General features: G+C 38.4%; 1 protein-coding gene across 1 annotated transcript; it reads left to right on the forward strand.

Annotated features, from left to right (window-relative positions):
* Positions 1-635: 635 nt before the first annotated feature.
* SUB1 (SUB1 regulator of transcription) lies at positions 636-18,666 on the forward strand. Its single transcript, XM_040262286.1, has 5 exons — positions 636-733; positions 3,305-3,377; positions 6,019-6,141; positions 13,901-14,009; positions 15,659-18,666. The coding sequence occupies exons 2-5, from the start codon at positions 3,306-3,308 to the stop codon at positions 15,736-15,738; spliced, it is 384 nt and encodes a 127-aa protein (XP_040118220.1). The 5' UTR covers positions 636-733; position 3,305; the 3' UTR covers positions 15,739-18,666.
* Positions 18,667-19,097: the final 431 nt, after the last annotated feature.

Below are 19,097 nucleotides of genomic sequence, written 5' to 3' on the forward strand. Positions count from 1 at the left end.
AAACATTAATGGAGCAAGTGCAAAGCACGGTGCTCATCAGTTCAGTCGCTCAGTCATGTCGGACTCTTTGCGACCCCATGGACTGCAGCACGCCAGGCCTCCCTGTCCATCACCAACTTCTGAGTTTACTCAAACTCATGTCCATTGAGTCGGCGATGCCATCCAACCATCTCATACTCTGTCGTCCCCTTCTTCTCCAGCCTTCAATCTTTCCCAGCATCAGGGTTTTTTCAAATGAGTCAGTTCTTCGCATCTGGTGGCCAAAGTATTGGAGTTTCAGTTTCAGCATCAGTCCTTCCAATGAATATTCAGGACTGATTTCCTTAAGGATAGACTGGTCCGATCTCCTTACAGTCCAAGGGACTCTCAAGAGTCTTCTCCAACACCACAGTTCAAAAGCGTCGATTCTTCAGTGCTCAGCTTTCTTTATAGTCCAACTCTCACATCTATATATGACTACTGGAAAAACCATCGTTGCTAGTCATTCCCTCTTTCACTCACAGTCAAATCCAACCCTCGCTGCATCTTTCCCGGTTTCAGTTCAGGATGAGGGGCGGGCCCTTTAAGGCCCTGGAAAGGGTTTCGGTGTCGGTTTTTGGCGAGGAAGCCACGCCCCATAGCGTGTGCGTAGTCTCAGCGGGGCGGGGCCGGCGTCTCTCTGCTGCCGTCACTTCCGTTTCTCTGTCAGTCGCTAGTGAGAGAGCAGGAGGCACTTCGGCTACTGGAGCGGAGCGTGAGTGCACGGGACCCCGCCCCCACCCCTACCAGTCGAAGCACCGCTCGGCCGACCCCTACCTTCCCAGCTCGGCCACTCTCCGCCTGACGCCCGGGTTCCTTGTCGGCCACGGCCGCAGGAAATGGCGGCGCTGCCTGATCTCCCCCTTCCCTTGCTCGGCCTCCCCGGACCCCCTTCTCCGTCCCCAACTACGAGCCCCACGCGTTTCAGGCCCCTTGGCGCCTGAAGCTGGCTCCCGGGAACGGCCCCGGGGTAGCGGGTGAGGCGATCTCGGGCGGCGGGTGCGGCCGGGCGGGGCCGAGGAGCCTCGGGAAGGGGCCCGGGGCACCCCCGGGACAATGCAGCAGCGGCCCGGTCCCGGGCGGGGGCGCGTGCGGGGCCTGCGTCTCTGGGGTCCTCATCCTGGCTCCCCGGAGCTGGGACGCTCTAGGGGCGGGAGGGAGCGGACCGGGTCGGAGGAGGCCGGGGGTGCGGCGGGGGAGTCCGAGGGTGGAGGAGTGAACGGCTGGTGTGTTGGGGGGAGTGAGTTCTTCGAGGGAAGAAAATGGCGCTTGGTGCAAGTCCCTCCTCTTTCCACTCCGTCTCCTCTGCATTTCGCCGCCTCCTACGCCCCCTCCGACCAACCTGTCTCCCACCGCCCCAGCCATCGCTGGTCCCGGGGTTCGGGCGGCTTGTTGGCATCCCGGGACCCGCTTCCCCCGTTTGGGTGCTTACCACCCTCGTGTGGTGCCGAATTCTCGTGCCCTTTAGTTCTAGTTTATCTTTACCTCTTATTTTCTAATCCTTCTTCCCCCAGGCCTTTATTAAAAATCGAAGATTTCCTTTTTTTTTTTTTAAGCTGTTTTTTGCTTTTTCTGTATATTCCGCACGAGTATTACTCGTAATTCAGTATTACTTTGCCTGAATTACGAGCCACGCCGTCCCCACTCCCCGCTCCCGAACAGTAAAGGCTCATTAAGTAAAAGTGAAAATATATTTTGTTAGTAGTTCAAAGAGTAGTTTAGTTACCATTATCTGGTTTTCATGACGGAGGGACTTATTTGGGTTAAACACGAGGTGGTTCTTTGAAATGATCTTAGCCACCCCGGGCGCCTTTAATGAGCAGATGGTGTAGTTATGCTTGACCGTTTCAAAGTGAAAAATAGGTTATGTTCAATTTAATTACCTTAAAAAAAAAGCTTCTTGGCATTATTAGCAGCTAGCATACAGAAACAACTACATTGATTTTGGAGATTAGGCTGTAAAGTGGAGCAGTAACTGGATTAATGTATAAAATGTGGTTGTAAATGTTGCTGGCTCCCCTCTGAATTTACTCTTCTTGTTATCAAGAAATTGCCAGTTAAAATCAACATGGCTGGGTGGAGCATGGTTTGAGCTTTTTGAATTTAGTGGCTAGAGTAGGGATGGCCCATTTCTTTTACCTTGACCTCCTCTCGTGAGACACATTGAATGCCATTGCTATGCAAGTTTAGTCCACAGCTGAATTATTTATGGTTGTTTGAAGTCTTTATTTTTCTCTTTTATTCAGCAAACATGTACAGTGTCTCTTGTGTATATTGGGCCCTTGAGGGCATATAGAAATTAATAGGGCTCAGTCTCTTCTGAATTGGAGATGCAGGGAGCGAAAGATACTTGCTATGAAAATACATGGAGTTTTACCACTTGGTATTACAAGTGCTTTGAAAAGAGGTAGAGCATGAAATTCCTTGAAATTTGGGAAACACAGAGGCACAAGACTCTGCTTTAGGTTCAGGCACTCTGTAAACTCCACAGGGAAGGCACTAGCCTGTGTACCTCTGGGGGGATCTCCAGAATCTAGGGAACTAGGGTCATGGTAGGAATGGGAGGCAAGGATTCACCCCTCCCGTAAGCAGGTTCTTCACATTTTAGTTATATTTCAGAGTAGAAAACCAGTGTGAAATGTAAGTGAACGTTAATTATGTATAACTTTGAATCAGAACTTGCTCTTTTGATTGGAACGGTCAAAATGAAAAAATTAAGAACCTATACAGAACATGAAAAGTATGACTATAATGATAAAACTAATTAGATACAGACAGCTGTATAGTACAGTTGTCCACCATGCTATGTGTACATTGGGATTAATTTCTACAATGAATAATTGTAAGTCTCATTGGTGGGAAATAAAAAGCAATACTGAGAATTGTTCATATTTCTTCCTGGTTTGACAGTGATTGCTGTCAGCTGTCTCTTTGCAATGTACTCTGTCTGTAAACATCTAACTCCTCTCCATAAGCATCTAACCCTGCTAAAATGAAGTATAAAAAGACCCACTGACTTTGAGAAAGAAAGAGATGTAGGAGTATGAGATGTGTATGACATTTAGTTCTTTGCTGGGTTTAGAACTCTTCCCTCTGCATGTCATTTTCAACATGGAAGAGCTTTAGATTAAGAGCATAACTTCTATAGCATTGTGCTCAGTGTAACAATTCCAGTGGCCCACAATGGTAGAATGGACTGTGGAACTTCTTGAATCTTCGGGGTAGAGTTAAGTTGAAGGTAATGAAAAAGTTTATGAATTATTTACATAATGTATTTTTCTTTCAGAATGCCTAAGTCAAAGGAACTTGTTTCTTCAAGCTCTTCCGGTAGCGATTCTGACAGTGAAGTTGACAAAAAGGTGACTGTTACTACACCAGCTCATTTTTGTGATACTTAATTCAGCCGTCTCAGAACCTTAAAATGAGAGCTTGGATGGATGTTTCTGAAAGCGCAGGTGGCCCCTGACCTACTTGACTGAAATGCCTAGATGCTTGTGGTATACAATATACAAGTAGGCCACACCCTGAAGTCAGACTTGAGCAAGTTTTCTTACTTCAGCAAGTTTCCTGTTGAGACTTTTTAGGAGCCTTACAACCTCTACCTCAGACCCTGGGGGAATAGCACTAAGTTTAGGCCAAAGCCACTGTTAGCTATTGCTTAGTAGACTTCTTAAACTGTAGGTATTCTTTATAGTGCTTGTGCATTCTAAGTCATGTCTGACTCTTTGCAACCCCATGGACTGTAGCTCGCCAGGCTCCTCTGTCCGTGGGATTTCTAAGCAAAAATACTGGAGTGGGTTGCCATTTCTTCCTCCAGGGGATTGTCTCTACCCTGGAATCAAAACTGAGTCTCCTGCATTAGCAGGCAGATTTTCTACCTGGGAATCCCATTCTGTGTAGTAGTTGAGCCATATTATATGAACTTTTTGAAAACAGAAATCAGTTTGATAGTCTTCTTAGCCTCTGAAGATTACATAAAATTTGGCTTGGTACGTTTTAAATTAGAATGTTATTTACTCTGATCCTCTCCTTTTAGTTAAATCAGCACTCAGCAAAGCTAGCATGAAATTACCCATTTTGATAGAAAAGGCTTTTTCTGCATTAGATGATAATTGTGCTCCAAGCTTAACTGTGCATTCTGCTTAACTGAAGATCTCACACTGTAGTGAGGGCTTCTTCCACACAGAACTGTCCTTTATCTCCTAGTAGCTACTTAGTTGTGTCTCTGAGCTCAGTTAATAGTGTTAGTTAAAAAAGAGCTTCTATGAGGATCTTGAAATACATATCATAATTTTGCTTGGAAGATTGAAAAAAGCTTCAAAGAGCATGCAAAGCTATATTTGAGAAGGAAATGTCTTTTAGTTTTTAATTTGCACACAGTATATCATTTGAATACATTCATTTAACAGATTCTTTATTGAGCTTTTACATGCAGGGAATGTACCAGTCTACAGGGACTATACAGAACTGATAAAAAGAGTAATTGCTTAGTGAGCTAATTTTTGCTATTTGACCTAAATAGTACTATTAATCCTGCAAGTACTTCCATTAGATGAATCCACTCTTTAAGTTTGTGTACATAAATATATACATTTTATTTTGCCTAGTATCATATAATTTGGTAAAACAGTAATAATTTATACCTTCCACTAAGGAACTAAGAAGCTTCCCTGATAGCTCAGTTGGTAAAGAATCTGCCTGCAGTGCAGGAGACCCCTGCATTCCCTGGGTCGGGAAAATCCACCTGGGTGGGGAAGATCCACGAGCTGGCAAAGGGATAGGCTACCCACTCCAGTGTTGTTGGGCTTGGGGAACCAGGGGGTTGCTCAGCTGGTAAAGAATCCTCCTGCAATGTGGGAGACCTGGGTTCGATCCCTGGGTTGGGAAGAACCCTGGAGAAGGGAACAGCTACCCACTCCAGTATTCTGGCCTGGAGAATTCCATGAACTGCATAGTCCATGGGGTCCCAAAGACTTGGACACGACTGAGCCACTTTCACTTCACTTCACTTCAAGGAACATGACTGCCCTCTACTGTTTGAATTGGGAACTCTACTGATTTTCATGGACTGTTAGGTCTTTTTGAGAATGAGTCTATATAAAAGCTTTTATAGTAATGCTGCTTTTAAAACGTTTTGATTTTGAATGCTAGTCTAACACATTGCTGTCTAAAGTGATTTTTTTGTGATGCGGAAGTTTTGTGATGAGTTGTTGACCTCTTGTCTCCAGTACAAAATAGCTTTCTTAGTTTTCCCTACTCATAAACTCCCTGAACCAATTTAAGTCCCTTTTGGTTTTCTCATCTTTTTTTTTTTTTTTTTAAAGTATTTTATATATTTGGCTGCACTGGGTCTTAGTTGTGGCACTTGGGATTTTCTGTCTTCCTGCGACATGCAGAATTTTTTTTCTTTTTTTTTAGTTGTGGCATGTGGGATGGATCTAGTTCCCTGACTAGGGATTGAACCCTGGCCCCCTGCAGTGGGATCACAGAGTCTTAACCACTAAACCATCAGGGAAGTCCAAGTCCCTTTTGGAATAGGCAGGCATAAATAATCATAAATTGGTTGTTGTCTTTCTAATTAGTATGTTTTTCTTTGTAAAAAATAACTGACTAGTAGACTTGTGGTTTCCAAAAGTTTTAAGTGTATTTAAAAGCAACAGTAGCCCCCCTCAGTCTTTTTTTTCTCACAGAGAAATTTTATGTGGGATCCCAATCTATAACTGTTGGTCTGGTGAATACCACTCTAATGCCTGAAGTATCTTGGTTTCCCAGGAAACCCAAAAGCTTGAAAACATTGTACTAGATAACAGTGGTATGTTAGTTTCATAGTTCTGTTGTCAGGGAAAACTTAAAACTTGCCTGTGTATATATTTATGATTTTTTATTAATAAATGTAATCTTTTGATCCTCTTAAGTCTTAAAAAGTAATGCAGTCTTTTGAACCTGAAATGTATTTTGTTCTTATGCAAATTTTGACCATATTTTTGCTTTTCTTTCAAGCTAAAGAGGAAAAAGCAAGTTGCTCCCGAAAAACCTGTAAAGAAGCAAAAAACTGGTGAAACTTCCAGAGCACTGTCATCCTCCAAGCAGAGCAGCAGCAGCAGAGATGATAATATGTTTCAGGTAAAACTGGTATTTCCTTAATCCAGAAGTGTTACCCAGCTTGATCTGAAGAATATGAAAAGTACCTCATCTGATAATGCCTACTAATCTCTTCTGGATATTATTCTCTTGACTAAGGATAGTCCTTGAAATATAAGAAGTTGGTAGAAATGAAAGCAGTTTATATGCTAGATTTTTGTTACGATCTAGAGTTCTGTGGTTTTGCTGTATTTAAAACAAAGGGAGTTTAAAAGTTAGAGGAATCAAAAGAAGAAAGATTGAAAACTGCACATTTATAGAGAATATTGGAGGAAGTAGGTCTAGCATTGGGCTGTGCAGTGTGAATAGGATACTACTAGAGGGGAGACTGCAATATGACCTGCCTAATTTTGGCTTGATAACAGAAAAGGTAAATGAGAAAATGAGCCTTCTGTTTATATATTGGGTGGGGTGGGGGGTTAGAAATAAGGTTGAGTAGTGAGGGAAATACATTAGAGGGCTTTGATGAAATTACTGACACAGCTTTTTCCCTTGGGTTTCTTATCTTGTTTTAGGGAGACTTGTTATTGGCATCGTGGTACAAGAAGGATTTATGGGAGAGGCAGTGATGATAAATTGATGTGAGGTGATAAGGGCTTAGATGGTTTTCCCAGCGGATGGAATAGATGATTAAGAGAGCTAGTGAGGAAGAGTGGACTGGAGGAATGAAGCAGTCAGTGAAGACTGGTTTCAAATTTGAGACAGTAGAGATGGTTTCACTGATAAATGGCAAAGGTGGTTAAGTTTGGCCTTTGTGACTTGATTATAAGTGTGGTAAAGTGTTTTTCCTTTTGCACCTGGAGGATTTAGTTGGGAAATGTTCATGTGGGAAACATTAGTGCAGTTGACTGAAGCCTTCCACTGAAGTAAGCATAAACCAGAGAGGGAAGAGGAGGTAGATTGAGTACATGTCTTGTGATAACTTAGGATGGAAGGAAAAAGAGGATATAGGTAAGAGAAGGTGAAAAAAAGTAAGAAGAGTGTGGTAATGGGGACAAGAAAAGAGTAAGTGCTTTGTGGGAACATAAAAAAGATAAGAAGGAGACGTTAGTATTAGTTGAAGCCAGAAGGTTGGACAAGATGAGAATGCAGACATGCTTTTATTAGAAAGCGAGACTTGTGTGTGTGTGCACCCTTTTGAAAAGTTAGTGATGTCCTTGAAAGACAGAGTACCAGTATTAAGGTGAGAATGGGAAACTAGAAATTGAATGTTTTTATTCAGTTTTGCCTTGTTATATGTCTGGATTAAGAAATAAGACACATGATAACTGTACTTAACACTGTATTGAACATTTGAACTGTACTAAGTAGATTTTCACTCTAGTTCTCTTGCCTGGAAAATCCCATAGATGGAGGAGCCTGGTAGGCTGCAGTCCATGGGGTCGCTAAGAGTTGGACACGACTGAGTATCTTCACTTTCACTTTTTACCCTCATGCATTGGAGAAGGAAATGGCAACCCACTCCAGTGTTCTTGCCTGGAGAATCCCAGGGACGGGGGAGCCTCTATGGGGTTGCACAGAGTCGGACACGACTGAAGCAACTTAGCAGCAGCAGCAGCAAGTGGATTTTCAGATGTACCAGTCATGCAAAAAATGGTAATGTGTTAGCTTGAATATATTAGTAGTTTTTTTCACTCTGAGTGTCTGAATATTGAATCAAGTTGTACATTTTAAATACATACATTTTAAAATTAAAAATTATGTAAAAAATGACAAAGTGCAGATTATTTACTTATGGGCTTTAGTCTTCAGACTTTTGTATATTTTAGAGGTACTAGGAGTAGACTAATTTGATAGAGAACGTAAATTGCTGTTTTTAAGGAAGAATTATGAAAGGACCCTCATTTATTTGAGTAGACTATGATTAAAACTGTGATAAGGGCTAAGTTAAAGTGCAGATGATTATGAGTGAGAAAATGCTCAGAATCTTTCCTGAGGAAGTGACATTTGAAGTTTACGACATAAAGGAGCAGCCAGCTGTGCCAAGTGTGGGGGAGAGGAAAGCATTTTCAAAGTAGAGGGCATTGTGCAGATGCCTTGAAGTGGGAAGGAGCTTGGATTGTGCAGGAAGGTTGGCTGAGAGTGTAGGTAGGAGGTCTAGTTCGTAAAGAAGGTGAAGGGTCAGCTCTTGTAGGGCTTTCCTATTGGGAAGCCAGTTTTAGGAGCTGAACTTTCTCCTACGTGCACTTGAAAGCTATTTTAAGGGGCAGAATGAAATGTAAAATCTGCAAGAGAGTATTACTTCCTTTCATAGCCTTTCCCCCTGTATAGAATGAAGGAATACTTTGGAATATTTCAACTTAATGTTTATACTAAGGATACAGACTTCTTTCAAGTATTTACTTGCAACTATCTTGGGCTTTTCTCTGATCAGTTCTGTTTGCTATGTGCCTACTTGTACTTGGATAATAATAGAGCCTCTGTAGCCTCTTAGTGGATTTTATCTTGTCTACCTTACCCTTATTTGTACAGATAAACCAGGACCCACATTTAGAGATTTTATTATATTAGAGCAGGCTGGGGAAACTAGTTCTTTTATTATGGGGAGGTTATCTCACCAAAAAGAAGTGAGTTCAGTTCTTAAACCTTCATTTGAAAGGATCCCAAGCCTGAAAGGCTATTTATAGACTCCTCATTCTTTTGAAAGTGCCTCTGGGAGGGACACAGGCCTTATTTTCAGAGTGACTTTTCAAGATCTAGTCTGTGAAAGTAGTCTGTGTAGGCATTCTAAGAGAATTGTTATTGTTCAGTTGCTAGGTTGAGTCTGATTCTTTGTGACCCCATGGAATGCAGCACACCGGGCTTCCCTGTCCTGTCATCTCCTGCAGCTTGTTCAGACTCATGTCCATTGAGTTGATGCCATCCAACCATCTCATCCTCTGTCGTCCCCTTCTCCTCCTGCCCTCAATCTTTCTCAGCATCAGGGTCTTTTCCAATGAGTCAGCTCTTCGCATCAGGTGGCAAAAGTATTGGAGCTTCAGCACCAGTCCTTCCAGTGAATATTCAGGGTTGATTTCCTTTAGGATTGATTGAAGAGATAATACAACATTTAATTTCACTGCCATTAGAGCTTTTTCCTTGAAATGGTATTTTGGCCGTAGAAAAATATTTTGGTGGTTAATACTGACTTTTAATTTGAATCCAAAGCATGTTAGAGTGAGTACATTCGTTACATAAAATGAGGACTTTATTAGTAATAATGGTTTGATAATATATTAGAAAGGTGCAGGATGGGGTTTTTAAAAGGAAAATCAGTTACTCATTGTATTTTGTAAATTTGTAATAAGTTTTATTTAATTTTAAAAATAGTACTGTATGTTTTCTATGTTTTTCATTTGCCAAGAAAATGCCTAGAAAATAGCTTCCAGAGTGGAACTTTGTTAGAGATTGCTAGAATCTTTAAGGATCCAGGTTATCAGGTACACTTTACCAAAGACAAATCTAAAATCTAAATTAAAATTGTTTGGAGTAGCCATAAGACAAGATTAAAAAAAAACAAAACTAAATACTCATCTTTTGAGAATAGGTCACTAATTAGAAATAGGTCACTAATAGAATAGGTCTGCTCATTAGAAAACTGACTAGTAGAATTAGTTTTCTCTGTGTGTAGTGTGAGGTACTTGTTGAGACTCATTTTTCACCCCTGTACAGATAATCTAGTTGTTCTATTACCGTTTGTTGAAAAGACTGTTCTTTTCCTGTTGACTCACCTTGGATATTTATAAAGAAAATCAGTAAATATATAAAATATCTATTTCTAAACTCTTGTATTCCATTGATCTGTATGCCTGTCTTTACTTCAGTACCACACTGTCTTAATTACTGTACTTTTATGGTGAGTTTTGCAGTCAGGTAGCGTAAGTCCTTTAACATTGTTTGTTTTTCACCTTCAGAATTATTTTTGCTATTCTATGTATTTTGTATTTACATACACATTTTATAATCAGTTCGTCAGTTTTTATAAAGTCTACTGGGATTTTGATTGGGATCGGGAAAGCTGAAGAACAGTTTGGAAAAAATCTGCAACTTGATCATATTGGTATCTTTCTCCATTAATTTAGATCTTTTTGAATTTCTGTTTTGTAATTTTTCTGGTATATCTTCTGTCAAATTTATTTCAAAGCATTTTGTGTGTTTTGATTCTATCTCAAATGTATTGTTTCCTAACATCATTTTCTAGTCATTCGTTGCTAAAAATATATATAATATTACATAATATATGTAAATTATAACATTCTATATTTTATAAATGTGAAATATATATTTTTAATGATGTGTTAGAATTTTCTCTGTTGATGATTTTGTCTGCTTTTATATCATCCTTTTTCTTGCTTTATTGCTATTATTTCCAGAACAGTATTGAAAAGAAGTGGTGAGAGCAGACACCTTGGTTTATTCCTGATGTCAAGGGCAAGGTGTGCTCTCTTTTCTCTCTAGTGTCTATCACTTAAGCTCTGGGATGAATGTGTGTGCTGTGGATTTGCTGCTTTGGACTGGGAGAATGAAAAGTTATGGAATAAACACAGTGCAGTTTTCTGTAGGGTCCATCTTCATTTGGAGGTTTGTGTTAAAGTGAATGCTGGATAGATTAAGGGAGCGTACACAAAATGCACAGTGAGTTTTGGTTACAGTAAGTTTCAGATGTCGGTGGAGCGGCATCATTCTGCGTCATCAGGCTTTCTTTTCCTTTTCACCCCCACAGTTCTTTGGTGCTGGTGTTCTCTGAAGCATTTTTGCCAAATTTTAGTATCAGTTTATTGATCTATACTTTTTCTCTACTTTAAATTATTTATTACAATCACAAATTATTTGAAAAATGTTTAGGGACTTCAAATTGTAAAATCATAAAGGTTTAAATATGTGATGGTCAGCCATGTTTGGGAGGAAGAAAAGATCTCTTTAAGTTCGTCTTTGGCAAACAAAAACAATTATGCGCGGCACTGAAATTGTGGGTGAGGACGCTTGTGAGAAGCTTCTAGTGATCGAGGTAGGAGTTAACGTAGCTACCGACAATGTGTAGTGTTAACTGTATTGTGCCATGCTGGTTACATAAAATAACTGAGTATTATTATTAATTTAAGACTGGTAAAATGCCATTCATATACTTATATTGTCTTTTTTTAAAAACAGATTGCTTTTGGTCTTGATCTTTAACTTTTTTTCCTAGTGAGATTTTTAAGTTGTAACCGTTTTCTATATCAGATTTCTCAGGAATAAAAGGAAGATTTGAAGAAAAGGTGGTGGTATTCTCCTTTGTTTTTCTTTCTTTTTTTGGTTCTTATTCCAAAGACCTATATAAAGGCTTCAGAATTCTCTTACTGGCGTTTCAAGTCCTTTTCAGTATTTGCTCCATCTGTTCAGCCTATCCTTGAATCTGTATCCTTGAATCCTTGATCAGTATTGTATCTTTCTCCTTTCCTTTGTCTGTTTCCTCATCACTTTTTCCTTAAGTAATGGCTTGTAGTTTTTCAAGGTCAGATTTCACCACTTGCAGTCTCTTCTACTGCTCAAGCCCACACTGAATGCAGAGTTGACTTGCCTAATCAGTATTAATTTTGGAGGTTTTTAGTATAATTTAATTATATCTATTCATCTGTCACATGGGCTTACCACAAAACCAGAATGAAATGGTGTTCACATCAGTGCTGTAGGTGCCTAAGATAACTTCACATATTCATTTAAGTCAATATTATAAATCACTATTGGGAGTTTCACTGTGATAATTATTTTGGTCTTATTTAAATTCATCCGTTAAAACAGTTTGCTGGGAGCCCAATATGACAGACACTAGGGATACAAAGAGGACTGTAAAAAATAAGCCATTAATACTGACAGTAAGATCACTGGTAACTTTAGAAAGGGAAGACGGAACATGTTTGGAAATGGTAGATACGAAACCAGCAGAAAGGGAAAGAATGTACAATACAGTGCAGATTTGAACTCCCTGGGTCCAGTTATACATGGATAGTTTTCAATACTAAATACTTCATGATTTGTTGTTGGTTTAATCCTCAGATGTGGAGGGCCTGGCTATAATTTATGCTTGGATTAACCCCCCTGAGTTGTTCCAAGGGTCAGCTATATATGGAAGAAATGGGATGCAAAAGGTATAGAACTTATGAATTCATAATGATGTGGGTAAGAGATTTAAGGCATTTATCCATACTTAATGGACTGTATTTTCTCCACAAAGCATGAGACATACCCTGAAAGTAGGGGTCACACCAACTGGACAAGAAACTTATTTGAGAATGAAAAACTAAAGCAAAATGAATAATACCTGAGATAAGAAAAAGCAGCTTGAGAGCATCACAGGCAAGATGAAAGCTGTAAATGTGTACTTGTGTTAGCACAATCCCGATAAAAGGGATTAATAATGAAAGGACCCAGATTTGTAAGGAAAGGAACTTTTTGATGTGTCTTAAGCACAAAATCATAGCTAGTATTTTAAGTTAGTAAGAGTGAAGAATAGGTTTAAAATGGGTAAGAGATAGGTAGAGATAGTAGAGGTTTTGATTAGAAAGTGTAATTTCTTAGCTTACGTGCTAGACAGTACATTACAGCAGCATAAGATATGTTGGAAAGTGCTTGTAGTCACTGTTGAGTAAAACCTTTTCCTTCCCTGTGCCATTGGTAGTTAGGCAGCAATAGAAGATTTTTGAAAAATAGTTTTCTATGAAAAGTTCTAAATTCTCAGTTTGAGACTGTAAGAGTGTATTAAAATGTCATTTGAAATGAATGTCTAAAAGAAGAAGCTCTCTTGTTCACATTGACTGGAACTCTGGATTATATTCAGAATGGTTGCTAAACCAGTGTAGCTGGGCGAGTCTCTCGATTCCTACGGTTGTAGTTTGTACTAGATTTTGCTTTCTCATGATTTTTATTGTAAAAAAAAATACTTAACATAAAACTTAACCATCTTCCCCATTTTTAAGCATACAGTGATGTTAAATATTTTCACATTTGTTGTGAAACACATTTCCAGAGCTTTTTCATCTTGTAAAACTATTACATAACAACTCCCCCTTTCTCCCTATCCCTGCTGCTGCTGCGTGTCGCTTGTCGTGTCCAACTCTGTGTGACCCCATAGATGGCAGCCCACCAGGCTCCCCCGTCCCTGGGATTCTCCAGGCAAGAACGCTGGAGTGGGTTGCCATTTCCTTCTCCAATGCATGAAAGTGAAAAGTGAAAGTGAAGCCGCTCAGTCATGTCCGACTCTCAGCGACCCCATGGACTGCAGCCCCCCAGGCTCCTCTGTTCATGGGATTGTCCAGGCAAGAGTACTGGAGTGGGGTGTCATTGCCTTCTCCCCTCCCTATCCCTAGCCGCTGGTAACCACCATTCTACTTTCTATATGGCGTGACTGCTCCAGGTAGCTCATATTAAATGGAATCATCCAGGATGAAGCTTTTGGTGATGGGCTTATTTCACTTAGCATAAGATCTCAAGGTTCATGCATGTTGTACCGTGTGACAGTATTTCCTTCTCTTTTAAAGCCAAGTAACTTCATTAATGTGTGTCCCACATTTAATGTAAAAATGATTGTAAATGTGACATGTACTTTATTTCATCTTCTTAGAAGGATTTCTTTTTTAACAGTGATAGCTCCTTTGATGTAGTGTTGATATTGAGAACTGTAATTATTTTTGTGTTTAGAAGTAGAGTGAGTGTGCAGCAAGTGAGAATATAAATATGGATATCATTGTTGAACAGCTGTTTTATGTTTTTTTTCCTTTTGTAGATTGGGAAAATGAGGTATGTTAGTGTTCGGGACTTTAAAGGGAAGGTCTTAATTGATATCAGAGAATACTGGATGGATCCAGAAGGTGAAATGAAACCAGGAAGAAAAGGTAAGGTTTAATTTCGTAAATTTGGTCCTAATATTGGGATTATGTAAGCTTGAAATTGTTTGGACTTTATTTGAAATCGGAATAATGTGGGCAGTGAATAGGTCCTGAAAGATTCTCACGTTGATTCTCTTTGTCTTCTATAGCCTTTTTGGACGTGACATTTAACTTACTTTATGCGATGTCTTAAATATAGCTGTTGAAATACCTCCTCCTCCCCCAGTAATACCCCTAATATCACTTCAGTTGGCTGCCACTTTATTGTTAATTTGAATGTATCTTTAAGAAGATTACCTCAGTTCCGAACTAGAGTGGGGACATTGGGAAAGTATAACAGCAGGAATGGAAAATCCTGATCCACAGTGTTGACTTCTGATTCATCTCCAAAGGATATTCTTTAGGGTGATATCCTAAAGCACAAATGTCCTCCATTTGTGCTTCATCCAGTCCCAAGCATGGCATCATCACAAAAGCACACTTCCTTTCACGAAATAGCAAGAGAATATTTGTGTATCAATACAAATCCTTATATTTGGCTGGTTAGCTGCTTTAGGTTGATCCTTAGCTAATGAAAAATGCCTGCTTATTTTTTTCTAGTTTGCCCACATGCCATTTTGAAAAGCACCATGTTTGCCTCATTGAATTTTGACTTTATTAAACTTAAAACCTTTGTTTTCACACCCTTTTCTTCTTTAGGCCACTTTTGGGTTGATCATTCAAATTGCCCCAGTGTAGCCAATGGCAAATTTCTTGTTACTGTAAACATTTACTAAAGTGATTGATTAATCCTTCCTCAGTGTTGTCCCAATACATTCTCCTCTTCCTTCTCAGTTCCACTGCCTCCTAGCAGTTTTTTGAGAAATTTATTAATTCTTCCATTTCTAGTTTCTTTCTTTGTATGTGTCAAGGAATAGAACACTAGAAGTTTAAAGTACAAAGTACTTTCTGTTCATAGTTTTTCATCTTAAATAGGAATAACATGTCATTAGCTAATTTTTAAATGTTTGTCAGGTGATATGCTGACATTTTATTCACTTTGGCTAATTTTTCACAACAGCTATTTGCGTTTTAAGCATCTTTGTACAGGTGAGGAAACAGGTTTAATGGAGTTAGTGACAGTGAGGCTGGTATTTGAACCTTGGCAGCATGACTCCAGAGTGCACTCTTAACCCAGTGTGCATGGTTTAAAAAGTTCATGGGCCTTGTCTCAGGGATTTTTCCAGAGTGAAATGAGTGCTTCTGGAAGAAAGCAGAAAGTCATTCATGCTGAATTCCTGTGGAAATTGTGAGCAAATGTTGGAAACAGCTGGTTGTAGAAATGGGGTGTCACAAACCAAATATAAGCTTGGCCACGTAGCCTGCTAGTTTGTAAGCATTTGTGAGCCAAATCTTCAAATCATTATTTGTTCTCACTGGGTATAATAGGCATTATGTAGGATGTGGTGTTGAAAGTAAAACTGGATAGAAGTATGGACCTACAAAGGTAATTGTGATGAATATGACAAATAAATGTAAGAGGTTTGATTCTTAGTGTGCCATTGTGCCATTTGAAATGGCAATTTTGATAAAACAGTGTTTTAGTTGGAAGTAGAAAATCCTCAGAAGAGCTTAAGTAGATTTTTTTAACTTTTGATTTTTAAACATTTTTTTAGGTATATCTTTAAATCCTGAACAGTGGAGCCAGCTGAAGGAACAGATTTCTGACATTGATGATGCAGTAAGAAAACTGTAAAATCAGAGCCATATAAAACCTGTACTGTTCTAGTTGTTTTAATCTGTCTTTTTACATTGGCTTTTGTTTTCTAAACATTGTTTTCCAAGCTGTTGTATATTTGGATTGCAGAACAATTTGTAAGATGAATACTTTTTTTTAAATGTGCATTATTAAAAATGTTCTGAGTGAAGCTGATTGTCAGTTTTATTAAGGAGGCTTGCTTTTGTGTCCACCACCTAGTGTAAAATAAAATCAAGTAATACAATCTTAACTGTTGTGGCCTTCTTTGATCAGAAGAGTTGGTACTGTTTAAGGCCAAAAATAACAGTTTATCTACCTTTTAGTTTCAGCTCAGCCTTTCCATTCAAAAGGGTTTGCTTTGCATTGAATTTATAAACTTGTGATTTGTGAAATTCATAGTTGATCTGTTCTAATCAGATGTCTAGACTTGTTTGATTTTTTTTTCCCCCCGACCCCAGTGATATTTCACTTTCCCCTTTTTTCTTCACTTTTGTTTCTTTCTAATAACTATCTTGTCATGTTCAATTTTCATTTTGCCTTTGCTCTTTCTCTTGAATATGTTGTGCTAATTTGGAAAGTCTGAAACTGTCAAAATGTTAGTTATCTCAATAAGGTACTTGTAAGTAAAATATATGAGAACTACAATTACTAATTCTACTGTGTTAAGTATTAGGAGATATAGTTTGATAAACAACATGGCTTGTTTGAAAACTCTGAGCAAGTAAATGTATGTCATAACCTGTAGTATTCTGTGTAGTTGTTATCTTATTGCTTAGTCTGCAGAAAATAATAACTTAGGTGTCTGATTTGCTTTCACTTATTATACATACTCACCATGGGATGATGTCTATAAAATCAGATATTGTTACATTAGACTAGGATTTAATAGAAATTATGAAATCTTACTGGCCTAACATTTTATTTTATAACATTGAGTATGGATTATGGACAGCCAGAGATATCACTGAGCTTAACTGTCATAGTAAATGTCAGTTTTTAGGGGAAAGAGCATATTGAGCACATATTTGTGATTTTTGGCCTTTGCTTCAGTAGACTTGGTTCTTTTGCAGTTTATCTACTGGACAATGGCATTCTAGACTTAATGTTACTAAGTTTTAGCAGGCACTCTGAATTGATTTTCATTGAGCCATAATGATGAAGCAGAAATAGGCTGAGGCACAGATTTCAGGGGTTTTGTAGCAATAAGTAGGGCATGGTGTGCCTTAGAATGTAAAGGAACTGTAACAGATTAAGGCAGCAGTGAAGAGGAAGGAATTTTCTTCACTCTAGATGATGACATACTGATATTTTAATCACATTGACAGGACATAGTTCTAGATAGAACAGTTAAAAAGAAAAGTTTAAAGATGTGAAAAATTGTTTCTGACATTTGGTAGCAAATCACAAATGGTTACTGCCAGATCAGAGAGTTGTACTATAATACCAAGTTTGATTACTATGTCTAAAACATTTTATAGTAGAATTGTCAAGGACTTATTTCAAAACCATCTGCCAGGCCACATGGAGTTACTAGTTTTTTTTCTGGCAGCTGTGTTTCTTTGACATTTAAAAGATTTTTTTTAGAAATGTTTTTAAGCAGTAACCCTAATATGTACATTAATTGAGGAAATAAATCCTCCTTTCTGATATTTTAGCCTATATCACATAATAGGTACCAAAGTGTTCAGAATATGTATTTTAGACAAATCATACTTGTTTGAAAACTTCCCCCTCATTTGGGAACATAGTAACTGAATTGGGTAGATTTGTAAATTCCTTATATATACAGAAAGGGTAGTTAGAACATATAACTCTGATTTTGGTATAAATGAAAAGGGAATAATGGGTAGCTTTCCTAGGTTTATGTGAAATTAGGAGGTACATGCATTTTGAAACAATCTGCTAGTACAGAGATGGTGCTGAAATCTGTTACCTAGGCATTTTCTAGCTGTTTAACATTGTCATTAACACTTTCATCTAAGGAGTGTTTCTCTGCAGATTTTTGGTAAGGTTCTTGGTAAATTCATTTTGATATATTACTGAATATATAATATACAGAAATTATCAATCTTGTGTGAAAGGGATGAGAACTGTGTTAAAAGAAGAGAAAATAACTTGTGTTGGAAAGAAAAGATAGGGTAATGTTTTCTGTTTCAGCTTTACCTTCTTGATAAGATTTCTTCCAGGAAGAAAGTATGGCATTTTGAGGCAATGGTTTCTTACCTAGTAATGCCAAAATTAATTGAATTCACATCAGCCCTTGAATGTGTGCAGTAGCAGGCCCTCTCTAATGAATTTTTCCTCTGTGTCTTTTTAAACTACAAGTAGCATCTGACCAATTTCCAGGGCTCTTGGCATTTTATTTAAAGAACAACCACTAGAAAAAAACTCTTATAATTTTGTTCTTGTTTGCTTCATAAATGCCTAAGAACTTCTTTTGAAAGAAGAATGCTCCTACCTCATTAGCCAGTCAAAATGCTGTGATGATCAGCCTATTCTACATAATGTGTTTAGGAAGAAAGACAGGAAAAAAGGGTACATCCTGGCTTGGCTATTGAGGGGAAAAGTGAAAGAACTGAGTATTGATTATTACGTGTTCCTGATGGGGGTATATTAGAAGAGTACTATGAAATTCTGAAATTTAAAAGTGCTAATACTTAGGATGTCTCCTGAAATTATTTGCAACTCACTTTTTATGGAAATTCAGAGAAACACTCAAAACACTTTTTGCTTTTTTTTCTTTTTTAAAGTGGTGTTTTTCTAGATAAACTCTAGTGGTAAACATTCACATGGTTAACAAATATGTAATTCTGTACTTGTGGAATACCTGTCTGCTTTGTTTGGTACATCTTCCATGGAGATGTCGATGAATATAATACTGCATCTGTGAATATTTTAAATGTTGAAATAAAAACAAGAAATGTGCCCTCTGTGTCATCCCAGTTTCACAAACCGGAAGGTGAATGGCAAAGTTATCCGTTGAATAGGTTTTGTTAACTAGGACACCTTTTCTCTGTAAACGCTTTGGAATGTGAATTAACCTTTGAGTGTTAAATTGTCTAAGCACCTCTGGGACTGGGTGGTAAGGTCCTGTCTGTTTTCATTTACTTGATCCAAATGGAAAAATGAAAAATATTAAGGTATACATGGCCTCTTTTACCTGTATGAGTGCTTTGCGGTCTGATTATTCCTTGTTATAATTAATTTATAAAGACTGTTTTTCCCTTCTTGATTAGTAGTTTTGCTTAGTTGAGATCGCTCATTGTTTAAATTTCCATTTAGGGAAACTTACACTGGGATAGAGAGATCCATGGAAGATTACTTATAACTCATGTTCCACTTGATCAACTGTGAAT

The sequence above is a fragment of the Oryx dammah genome, unplaced genomic scaffold (assembly GCF_014754425.2).
Source record: "Oryx dammah isolate SB20612 unplaced genomic scaffold, SCBI_Odam_1.1 HiC_scaffold_20, whole genome shotgun sequence".
NCBI lineage: Eukaryota > Metazoa > Chordata > Mammalia > Artiodactyla > Bovidae > Oryx > Oryx dammah.

Bases quoted from the DNA above. Each gene is read 5' to 3' on its own strand.
- SUB1 (XM_040262286.1), top strand. From the start codon at position 3,306: ATGCCTAAGTCAAAGGAACTTGTTTCTTCAAGCTCTTCCGGTAGCGAT. The intron at 6,142-13,900 runs GTAAAACTGGTA...TTCCTTTTGTAG, and splicing joins GAGATGATAATATGTTTCAG to ATTGGGAAAATGAGGTATGT. The intron at 14,010-15,658 runs GTAAGGTTTAAT...ACATTTTTTTAG, and splicing joins AATGAAACCAGGAAGAAAAG to GTATATCTTTAAATCCTGAA.